This window comes from Theobroma cacao, chromosome 5, assembly GCF_000208745.1.
Source record: "Theobroma cacao cultivar B97-61/B2 chromosome 5, Criollo_cocoa_genome_V2, whole genome shotgun sequence".
In the NCBI taxonomy this organism is placed as follows: Eukaryota; Viridiplantae; Streptophyta; class Magnoliopsida; order Malvales; family Malvaceae; genus Theobroma; species Theobroma cacao.
The window spans coordinates 2,178,941-2,191,077 of NC_030854.1; the positions used below are offsets into that span (position 1 = coordinate 2,178,941).

Below are 12,137 nucleotides of genomic sequence, written 5' to 3' on the forward strand. Positions count from 1 at the left end.
CCCCCCCCCCCCCCCCCATCTTCTGTCAATGTCCTAACCGTATCAAAACCTGAATACAACACCTCATAACCCCCCTTTCCAATTATATAAATCAAAGGAAAACAACATGACAACCGGATAATCTCATACCCATGATTTTCTTTTTTCATGGTAATGTAATAAGGATAACAGTGCAGTAAACTTCCACAAATCTACTCTAACAAGAATATAAAATCACAATTTCAAAAATCATTTGGTATATTTATCACGAAATTTTATACTGAATAGGTAAAAGATGAATTATAAGTTTATAAGTATGAACAATGCATAGTTTATAAATTAGATAATTAAAGAATTTAATGACTTCGTTTTAAAATCAATTCGAACTTAATTTAAATATTTTGTCAGACGCTTCAATGGATGCGGTACACAGAATGATTGATTAGTGACAAAAATTTTCCAACTCGAAAAAGAGAAAATATTATGAAATCTCACCATATTTACAGTTGAAGAACTTTTAATAAATTTACCAAATTAATCTTTTATAAAGAGCGTAATGCCCTGTGGCACATGGCAAAGCTGATCAAGAGCGTGGGAAGAGCGAGGTGCACCCAGCCTCGGCAGCTCGGCAGCACACCCAAAATTGGAAGGTGAGGCGGGGCCCATGTGTCACGTGGAGGGTGGCGTAGTGGCCACGTAAGAGACAAACGAAGGCTGCTCACAAAATCTCCTCTAATCTCCTCTCCACCAATCACAGACATCGTCCCACGTGAGACTTTGGACCCCACCAACACCCTATGACATCATGGGATCAAACAAAAGTTTTTCCCATTCAAAACTTCTTTAATTAATTACTATTCAAAACCCAATCCATCATTTTCCCTTTATTTTTATATATTTATTATACAATAATATCCCATGTTCACTCACAGTCTCTATATATTGAACATTTTTGGCCCTTCTCTTGATCTCTAGCTGATTCTTCCTTCTCCACACTGACTCTCTCTTCCTACTTTCTCTTTTTCTCTCCCTTGCCCTTTGTTTTTTATCTACTTTTCCCTTCTTTTTCTAGCTTCTTCTTCACCTTTGTATTCATTTCCATATACATAATTAAGCCTGAAAAGCAGAGAAGAGTGTTCTTTTTTCTTTTTTCCTTTTTTAGTTCTAATATTTGATGATTATTATGGGGGGTGACTCGTCTGCTTCATACATCCACATGGTAAGTAATCTTCTTGATTTTTCTAAATAGTTCATTTCTTTCCAATCTGATGTTGTTTTCTTGCTGAGATGATCAAGTTGATGCAGGTGCACCATCTTATAGAAGAGTGTTTGATATTCAACATGAGCAAAGAAGAGTGCATAGAAGCTTTGTCTAAGCATGCAAACATTAAACCAGTCATTACTTCAACGGGTCAGTCACCTTCTCCTTTCATAAGAAACACTACTCACCCACATATAAACATATACAAACGAGCTTAATTGTACATGCTCGTGATGCTTTTGTGATCGAAGAGAGAGCCTGGTGTCAGTGTCTTATGTATTAGCTAGAAAGTCTTGAGAAATTAAGGGTCTTATTTTTTCTTTTTTTGGATGTGATCGTGTGTGAATGGTTTTGGTTGCAGTTTGGAATGAGTTGGAGAAAGAGAACAAGGAGTTCTTTGAGGCTTACACAAGGGGCAGAGACCAGAGAGCTACTGAAATAGAGAAAAGGCAAAGGATCCAGAGCAGGCTTAAGGCTTCCATGAGGGAGACTATTGATAAGAACTGATCCATTATCTATCTATAGCTCAAATCGAAGTGTTTAATTAGAATTGTTTGAAACAGTTAGCTTAATTAGTTTTCAGTAGCAGTACTACTAGAATATATAATATATCAGCATAAAGGTCCCGCAGCAGATGGTCCAGAATTTCAGATCCTACTTGGGTTTTGCCTTTGGTAAAAGAAGAACAAAACGATTGGAAGGCATAACTGTTTGTAGGTGTAAACAGTAGTTGGGAAGCGTGACGGCTTGTGGGAGCGGCGTGTGGACGGGGGTTGCATGACTTCATGGCACGTTGTGTAAACGTGGCACCGCCCTCTTTGTTCCTTTTCTTTACGTGTCCCTTCTTCGCTCTTTGTAAAATTTCTACTAACTTCCCTTTACCCATTTGAAGAGTACTAGTCTCTCTTTCTCTCCATTATTGTGATTATGAAGTGAAAATGAAGTCGAGGGAATTTGGGGACCATTGCTTAAAAGGGACGAGGACGACTGTGTCAATTGTCACCGTCCCAAGCTTTTTGGTTTTTCGTTTGGATCAAATGAATTTGAAGAGCGAGGGACCAATGCCAAATAACAAAAACATGTTCTTGAGTTTGCTTTTGTTCATATATATGTGTTTACATACGATGTGAAGTATGCGGTTGAGAAAGCTAGCCAACTTGACCTTTTACAGTGTTTGAGTTCTGAACCCAATTGCCAACTTCCCCCCGGGCTGGTTGTCACATCTTTTTGGATTTCACTTCGAAGAGATCATTTTCTACATATTGGGGGGGTCAAAGATGCTTTTAAGTCCAAAGATAGAAAAAACTTGTTTTCTCGGCTTTGCCTTACAAGAAGAATAACAGCAAGGTAATTGTTTGGGTGATGAAATTTGTTGCAACATCAGGTTAGAACCATGGTGGTCCATGCATGAGAAAAGCCAAAGGTGATGATTTGGATTATATATGCAGAAATCACTGCAAAAAGATAGTACTAGCAAAATTAAGAAGAACAAAAATTTGAGTTCGTAGGTATCCTGCAGGCTGCAAAGGTGATGATTTGTTCTTCCTTCTTATCTTAGCTAGCCAGCATAAGAGAGGAAAGTGTGGATTATGTTTCTTTTTGGGACTTTGGCTTGTGATTTTCACAGCCATTTTCCTAACCAGGTTCAGCTTTTGGCTCACCTCTTGAGCTGGCTTGCTGCTGATGTCTGGTGATGGATCGTTTCACTGATTGAAATGATTTAGCACCATTTTCTAGATCTCCCAGTCCGAAAGAGTGAATTTGGACCGCTAGATACCTAAATCCTGTTCCAAGTTCCAGAGAAAAAAACACAACCTACTGCCCTGTCGTCTATCCGAAATGTTACAAAAAGGGACTTGAGCTTATTAATTGCTCACGACAGCAGTCACGTCCCCAAACAATAAATACCGAAAGCACAAAAAGGTCAAAAACTCGTGAATCTCATGCTTGGCGGGGTGCGATTCTAAATGGAATTTGGACCCTCTTAACATTTACAGCAGAAAACCTTTCCGTACGTCGTAAAGGAATCACCAGTGGCACTCACGAGCTAGTAATCGAAAACCATTTGGCAAAGTAGTAATTTCGTTCTTTCCCCTTTCCAACCAACTCAATCTCAAAGGGAAATTCCGGGTAGCGAAGAAATATCTAACTAGTTTTGTCTTCTCAGTATGTAGTGTAACAAAGGGCACAAGAAATTATAGTAATGAAGTGTCGGTAAGGGAAGAAACACTGCCTCCCTTTAACTTGCCATTTCCAACAAAAACAACTCAACACTCACTGTTATTCACTGCTTATGTATATGTGAATCTTGTTGAATTATAGGAATACCAGGTAGAATCAAAGACAATGAAGGCAGAAAAGGCTAGTTAAGAGCAGAAAATAGAACTTAGATTTTTATTCATTAAGTCTGTTACATACGTTGCTGGAGCATATATGAAAAAAAAAAAAACACAAACTAAAGCTTAAAAATATTTAACTGACAGTTTCTGCTAGCTGGACCATGATGCACACCACTACTTGTCACAACCTTGTACATGGCAGTAGTTATAAAGCATTCATGTATAGAGTACAGAAAGTGTTATAACTGAAACTAAGATAAAGGCAAATACAAGGAAATAAAATAAAACTTAATTCTTGAGGCAAGCCACTGCCATTGGAGAGTTAAAGGAGATACGTTCCAATCTCAACAAATCTAAGTAAATCTAAGTTAAAAATATGGTTTTTTTTAAGAAAAAAGAAAAAAAGTAGCAAAAGTGATCTTGTTTCTTGACTTGATATAATTAAATCTAAGTTAGCAATTCTGAACACTTATTTTTATAAAATATAAAAATATTGTCTAAAATTATTATATCCTTTCCACAATCTCATGTAACAAATAAAAAACTGAACTAGTATAGACTAGTTTCTATATCTTTGTGAATGATAATATGTGAATATATGATGGGAATGCACCCGATTATCCGAGCACTTGATTTAATGATCGGTACATGTCATAAGATCATTACTTAAAGCAGTGTTCGCATTTATAAATCTAAGTTCTCCTTTTTACATATCCAATATGAGTTTACATAACATTCTCTTCCATCCAAATGAATCCTCGATGCTCTAGTTACGAATAAGATCACCTTGCTTACTCTCTAATTGGAGCACTTGGGGTGACAATGAAATGAGATCCAAGTTGACTTTCATATCATTACCCGCTTCTCAAAAAATTGACGTATGAAAATATGCAACGTTTACGCTTATAAGTCGAAGATTACTCCCTTATCTATCCGATGTAAGATTCCGTAACACATGCATTGTCCGTTAGAATTTTTGTTTTCCCCTTCAAAAGAAATACAATGATGGGAATTGTTGAATTGGGCCTAAAACTAACATGGACAAAGTTAGTTGGGCCTAATACCATCTTGGGCAAGGCATATTTGGGCCTTAAACTCCAAACCCGACTGCGAAGGACGCTGCCGTTTCATTAGGAAACCAAAAACCGCACATTCCCGAATCCTCGTTGCTCAAAGGGTTTTGAACTTTCCTTTCTCCCTCTCCGTTATCATCTACCAGGGTTTTAGAGAGGAACTCTTCTCTATCTCTAAGACATGGAGTCTTGTGCTAAAGTACACTGCCGTCACCAACCTCTCCACCTCTCTTTCAATCACAACCGTCCATCATTTCCTAAACCCATCTCCTCTCTCTCCTTCAGAACTTCGCCGATCAAGTTATCCTCCATCAGAGCTTCATCTTCCTCATCATCCTCCTCAGCTCCGCTCTGTCAAAACCCCAAGCCTTCACTTTTCCAAACGTTAACCCCTCTGCTCAAAACCACTTGCATTGCCGTAACCGTGGCCGCCGCACTCTTCTCCACGCGCTTCCACCAAAAACCCGCACTTGCCGCCCCGATAGTAACGCCCACTGTGGAGTCCACCTCGACGGACACGAATATCTCCTTAGAAGATCAAGAAAAAACCATCGAAGAACACTTAACTCAATACCCAAATGACGCTGAAGCTCTACGGTCTCTCATGGAGGTGCGGATCAAAGCAAAGAAACTGCAACAAGCTATAGAAGTTATCGACATTTTGATCGAGCTCGAACCCGAAGACACAGAATGGCCCATGTTAAAAGCCCAAATCCATAGCTACGGTGGCGATTTCGAGCTAGCCAAGAAAGAATTCGAAGAAATATTAGCTAAGGACCCGGTTCGGGTCGAGGCTTATCACGGGCTTGTAATGGCTTATTCTGAGTCGGGGCAAAAAATGAAAGAATTAGAAAAAAGAATTGAAGGGGCAATGGAGAAGTGCAAGAAAGAGAAGAAATATAAAGATTTTAGGGATTTTAAGCTATTAATTGCGCAAATTCGGGTAATTGAAGGGAACCATTGGGAAGCTTTGAAGGTTTATGAGGCTCTGGTTAAGGAAGAGCCGAGGGATTTTAGGCCTTATTTGTGTATGGGGATTCTTTATACTTTATTGAAGAAGAAAGATGAGGCTGAGAAACAGTTTGAAAAGTTTAGGAAACTTGTTCCTAGGAATCACCCTTATAGGGAGTATTTTGTTGATAACATGGTGGCAACGAAGATTTTTGGAGAAAAAGCTGAGAGAGAAGGAGCAGGAAAGATTTGAGAGAAATGGGTTGTTCTTTATCAAACGTGAAGATTGGTGATTTTTGCAAAGAGGTCCCCTTTTATTTTGAAGTTTAAATTTTCACTTGTTTTTCTTTTTTTAATTCTCTCTCAGTTTTTGTGCAACAGTCTGGATGGTAGTTTTTATTAAAGGGTTGGTATTTAGTGTTGTAGTATGCATATTGATAAGAGGCATAGTGGATAATTGACTTAGTTTAGTCATTATATGTGTCTGAATTTTGCATGGAAGATGGTAGGAAGCTTAATATACTTGTTATTTCATGCCTTATGGTCAAATCGTTCCTTTTGCTTTATTTATTGTTGCAACTTATAATTCTTTTGGTTACTATTAAAATTGCTTAGTTGAGTGTATTCATATCAAGTGGAAATTTAAGTTCCTTGTTGTACTTTCTAGTTGCTACACTTATGTATGTTAATGTTTCTTCCTGAATGGTAATTGCCATGAAAAATGGCAGTTCATATTCAGGAATAATGGTTAGAGTTGGGAAAACCTGCTTCGATTGATCACTATGGATCCTTGAATTGCTGGTTGGTTATATTTTGTTGCATGCAAAGTGATGACTTTCAATACTTTCTTTTTCGTTGGTGGTTGACTCTGTGAAGAAAATTACCTTGCAGTCTGCATTTTAAGTTCAGTATGGTGAAATAATGATACCGATGCATTTGTTACATACTTGTTGGATTTTACAATAGCTTTCTCTGTTAATTATGTATGGTCGTGATAAGTGACTGATGAGTCATTTGGTGAGTAGCTCTCCTGGTTCATTGTGGTGCTTTTGGTCGTAAATGCAGTGATGAAGCTATGGTTCATAAACAATCCTACCAGTCCTTTCCTCAATTTCACTTTGCGCTATTCTTGACCAAGCTGCTGTGGTGTCCTGCATAACCTATCCAATTAAACATAGGAAATGCTATGAAATGCTTCCCATATGAGGATAATTCATAAAGTTGCTGTGGCTCATAGGCTCATAAAAGATACAAGGTGTAAGATGGATATCGATATCTTTGCTTTGGTTTTTTTAATGGAAGGCAAGCAATTTAGCACATGTTATACATACTGGGAGCCAATAATTCGTTGAGTAAGATGGGAATGATTTCTGTGGTATAGATTGCTTTGTATTGTAGTCTATTTAAGTATCTACACCAGTTTTACGGTATAGTTGCTTCCTGAGGCTGCTGTGATAAGTGAGAAGTGCTATTTTCCAGAAGTGATTTTGTTTAGATAAGAGGCCTGTGAATGCACAAATTTAGAACTCTCTGCCTGAAGGAGAAGAGAGAGAGAGAGGGTAGGAATTAATTGTTTAATCTGCTTGGTTTTGTGGTTTTCTACCTGTTTCAAATGGTACAAACTTCAAAATAATTTCCTATTTCTTTCTAGGTTAAAAGGTCTCTTTGTCTATTTTGTAAGATATGTGGTGTCTTACGCCTGATGTTGTGGCATTTTGGGTTAAATGTAGAGTTTAAAACCTTTTGATAACCTTTGATTAGGTTCATTTAAGCATGGCTCACAAACTGCCCCATAAAAATTCAGATATGTAGGACTTTCGGAGAAGAGATTGATAGGGGCCAATTTCTTTTCTTTTTCTAGTGAATGATGAGCTGGATGAGCCTATGACGATTCTTGCTTCAGGCTTGATGGCAGTGATCAGTAACTGATAATTTATTTTATTTTCACTTTTACTTTCGTGCATGCAAAAGGTTGCATGAAATTAATCAATTGCCTCAATGTCCAATTTTTTATTTGTGCTTTTTCAATATCTGAGATGCCAATTACTACTATAAACGGTGGTTGCCAAATATGAAACATAATCTCTGTGCAGCTGGCTGGCAGTCAGCTGCTGGTAACTAACACTTCCTGCCTTTTTGTCCTTATCATTGCATTTCTTTGGCACTTCTATATTTTATACTTAGCAAGTGCATGTGAAACATGTGCTTCATGTGCATGTGGAATTGGAATTTGTTGGAGGAATTTCAGTGTAAAACATTTTTTAGTTTGAGCTTATGGCTGTTGGATCACAGTCATTTAGAGTCATATTGCGGTTCATAAATTTGTAACAAGAATCTGTGGCTATGTAGACATTTGGAAATTAAAATTCACTATATGTTCCTGCTTACTTTTGCACGTTGGCCTAGCTATTAGCGCTATAGGTATAAAGGGCTGTTACCATCTAGCATATCTGGTTATGTGGTTGATACCCCTGTTGTGTTCACAGATTTTTTTTTATTTGTGTTTTGGTAGGTTGTCAGTTGCAAGTAGACAGCGTAGTAAGAATCCACCAGTTGCTCTGTTTGGACTTGTTCAAGTCAAGTACATTATTGAACTCTACAGTTTTAATCTAGGCTATTGAGTTAATATCTTACTGGATTGTTGAGCATTCCAGGGAAATGTTTGGGGTGCTCAACGGATTATAGTCCAGCTTCATTGTTACTATATTCCTGCAGAGCTTGTGTAAGATTAACAGTGAGGACTGTGCAGAAAATTTTGTAGATATTAATGCATATGCTATTTCTATGCTGTGCATGTAATAAATGGACCCAGTATTGATACTTCGATCACCCGCCAAATTCACTTCAGAATTTCCTCTTGCTCTTTCCTAGCTGCAATTTTCTTCTGTCTGCATTGATTGTTTGGTTTGAGGTTAGTCTTTTAGTTAGGTGGCATGGTGTGTGAACAGACTGAGGTGTTAAGAGTTGAATGTGGCCTATTCAGCTGGTATACTTTTGCTTTTGAGACAAAGGTCAGAGTTATCTGACATTACAACAAATTTCTGAAGACTGATGCTGGGCGAGCGGTACAAATAATTCCTTGTTTGCTGGGACATTTTGTACTGTTTTCATCCCCAGCTTTGGCTTTAATTTGGATTTCAGCATTTTGATTTGAATGTAAAGGTAGCTGCTCTTTATCCAAAAAAAAAAAAAAAAAAAAAAAAACAAGAAAAGCAAAAGGAGATTGCAGTGCAGTCAAGTACTGAAGTTCCTCAAGCAGTCCAGAGGCCTGCCCTTCATTCCAGATGAACAGAACAAGGGGTGAAGTGCTATTAAATTTAAATCGAAATTCTTGCTTTAAGCTCCCAACTCTTTGTTTAACCATTCACTTGATTCTGATTCAAATCCAGTTACCAAAAGAAAAGCAAAAAGGAAAGAGTTGCTATGAGAATCAAGAGTTTTAAGTCACAAAATGATCTTCATTCTCAAACCTCCAGGGTGATCTTCCCCGGGTGGATGAGTTTCAAGTACAAGCACGCCTCTGGTATAAAACAATGAGCGGTTCCCAGGCCAGGTGCTGCGGATGTCCCCTTGGAGGATGGCACAGCCCGCAATAGCTGGGGTTCTTTTTTATGCCATGGTTTTCTTTTTTCTCAAAACCCTAAGGGATTCCTTTTTCTTGGGTTCTCGACCTGATTTGAGATTTGAGTCACACCTGCTCTTGACGGAGATTCTCCAAAGACCCGTGGTTTGTCCTGGTCGGGTCCCACAATTGCTCTATAGCCATTGCAACCTGGCAACTTAATTATATAGCCTTGGGGGTTTCCTCCATTGCCAAGCCAACTCCAATCTTATCACCTTGATCTCTCTATATCTTAGTTGCAAATTGCCAACCATGGAGGTTCACGGGTTCTGAGATTTCCAACCTTTGTTTTTTATTGAGGTCGCACCTGCTTTTGTTTAATTAACCATCTTAGCTTGCCTACCTTTCATGCCGATCCACTCCTTTTGTTTTTTCCCTTCAAATGCAGTGCTGAATCTAGATATATAAACAGGGCAATGCTTTAAGAACAAGTGACATCATTGAAAGTGACAGAGCAACTTAATCTGAGTGATAAGTTAATAATCTAGTGCCACCACCGCAAAGAAATGACAAGGAAAACACAATTTCCTACGTTATTCGCTTGCATTTGACTTTATGGATCTTTGTCTTCAATCTAAAACTGCCATTCGTAGCCTAAACCTTGACAGATTTGTCTGTATCAGCCTTCCTCTTTTCGGAGTTAAAAGTCTTAGCAAAAGGGTTTCTACCTGTTCAGGCGTTACTTGTTTCGTCATTTAAAGGCTCGACGGTTTGCTCTTGATTTGCACTTTGCTTTAAAAGTGTCGTAAGCTCACACACAATCAAGGGCAGGGTCTTAATCCAGTGTGATAGGCCAATGACTCTACGGCATTTGTCTTGTTATTTAAGCTAATTTGTCTGTCAAAAGTTAACAGACAATTATAGGCATTCAAAAGCCATAATTATTGTTGCTAATGCACTTTAGTCAAAGCCATTCGCTTTACCTTTTTCTTTTTCATTTTCTTTTCTTGTTACAAGCAAAATAAAAAATAAAAAAAGGGTTTTCTTTATCATACAAGAAAGATAGCATTCTCTAGCACTAACTGATAAACTATACCATAAACATTCACATACAGGCCATGGCTAATGATACTCTAAAGGAAGGAATCCTGGTCTCACATCAGATGCCACTACCATTAACCAATATGAGGAGGTCGATCAAGTCAGCTAGTTGAAAATGTACCCAATTGTTTCAAACCTTTCTACTTTCATACATCTACTGAAACCATGTTTCTCAAATCTCATCCTTGCATTTCATCATCTTAGTTTGGTTGATCTTGCCATGGTTCCTACTGCATTTCCTTTGGGTGTTTATCATTCTATAACTAATTAAACAGCTACCAGAAATCAGAAATCACCCTGGCAGGAAAATATCAGAAGCATATTTGTCTTGTCAATGGCAAACTCATTGATGTAAAGACAGTGTTCATCACTCATAGTCGCCATACAAGAGATTGATCACAACAAAGTAAGGAAGCAAAAAAACGAGACAAGAAAAATGTGTTCGAAAAGGGTAATCAGACACGAGTATTCATGAACTTGTGAGTGGTGGGGGCTCTTAAAACTTCTTTCACATGCTCCTACTATAAATCAACCTTTGGATCCCCTTACGAAAGAGAAAAAAAAGGGTCTCTAGAAGGAAAGGAAAACCATCGAGAAACACTCTCCATCATTGTGATGGAATGGAAGAGCTGAACTCACCTTTAATCAACTTTACCGTATAGACTGGAGACAACCATGATTTTTCCTGTTATGGTGCCCTTTTGCTTTGGCCCTGCTTCTTTGCCTTTGGCTTTTTACACTGAAATAAACGGTTCCCGAGCTAATCATGCCATGATGAAATAAACAGGAATGGTTGGTGATACACATCATATTTGACTTGACACTTGGGAGGAGAAAAAACATGAAATCAAGTACGCACAAACAGTTTTTTAGTTGTCTGTTTTTTTTTGCTTGTTGACGCAAAGAGATTTTGCAATATTTCTCGAGTTTGTTGTAGGTTATTGATCTAAATTCTGCTTTAAAAGTGGTTTTTCAGTGGATAAAAAACCTATGTGATTTTGAGATGCATAGGAAGGGAGAGTTTCCTTTGCTTTTTCTATTTGAAGTTAGTAATTTAGCAGAAATTGGTATGGGATAGGCCTGCCCAAACCAATCATGTAGGAAATAGGTGATAGAATTATTGCACCTTGTGAGAAAATGTTCGGAGGACAGAGACAAATTGGAGGCAGAGTGAAACCCAGAAAGACTTGACCCTGCAAAGTTGCTCCAACTGTTGGAAATAGTTCTCCCAATTATTATTTGATAACATTGCTTCATTTACAAACTTACAGCCTAATCATATTCGAAAGCTGATTGATTTGTTTTGACATGCGCTGAAAGGTTTCTGTTTCTGATCCAAAAATCATGGGAATCAGCAACCCGCTAGCTGATTAACAACAGTTTGCAATTACAATATCTCCATGTCTAAGCCAAAGAAGAATTGACCTTTTTAACAGCCAAATACTTCAAAGAGTGATTCACCAAATCTTTTCAATATATTTCTAAGAATGCTTGTGTCGGCCTCACACTGCTTGTCCCTTCTTTTGAATAGATAATGACGTATTTAGCATCAAACTACATATTGTAATGAATCCATGTTACTTTGAGACCTGACTGTGAATTATGCAACTTTCATGGAATGTGTAAATCCCACCAAATCTCAGATTAGCAGTGACATGGAAAGAAAGACCCATACCCCAAAAATGGCTTCTGTTTAAGGGTTTTGAAAGGGTATAGAAATCTGGGTCTATCTGATCCTTTTCATGTCCCCAGTACAACACTACTGTCGAGGACACAAATCCCATTGACAATGTTTTCTTTTCTCATCCCCAAAACCAGAAAAACCAGAGGCTTGAGTCAACTTCACACACCAAAACAATACAAAACAAAAC

The 12,137-nt window shown here is 38.0% G+C and overlaps 2 protein-coding genes across 3 annotated transcripts; both read left to right on the forward strand.

The window, feature by feature from the left end:
* LOC18597827 lies at positions 929-2,362 on the forward strand. 2 transcript variants are annotated; one of them, XM_007027060.2, is made up of 3 exons: positions 929-1,198; positions 1,285-1,390; positions 1,602-2,362. In XM_007027060.2, exons 1-3 carry the CDS (start codon positions 1,154-1,156, stop codon positions 1,745-1,747), a joined length of 297 nt encoding a protein of 98 aa, XP_007027122.2. In that variant the 5' UTR covers positions 929-1,153; the 3' UTR covers positions 1,748-2,362. The 2 variants fall into 2 exon arrangements, with proteins under 2 accessions (XP_007027122.2, XP_017977205.1); XM_018121716.1 differs by having other exon boundaries at positions 937-1,198; positions 1,276-1,390; positions 1,602-2,346.
* LOC18597828 (protein SLOW GREEN 1, chloroplastic) lies at positions 4,733-8,432 on the forward strand. Its single transcript, XM_018122428.1, has 2 exons — positions 4,733-5,909; positions 8,116-8,432. Exon 1 carries the CDS (start codon positions 4,834-4,836, stop codon positions 5,854-5,856), a length of 1,023 nt encoding a protein of 340 aa, XP_017977917.1. The 5' UTR covers positions 4,733-4,833; the 3' UTR covers positions 5,857-5,909; positions 8,116-8,432.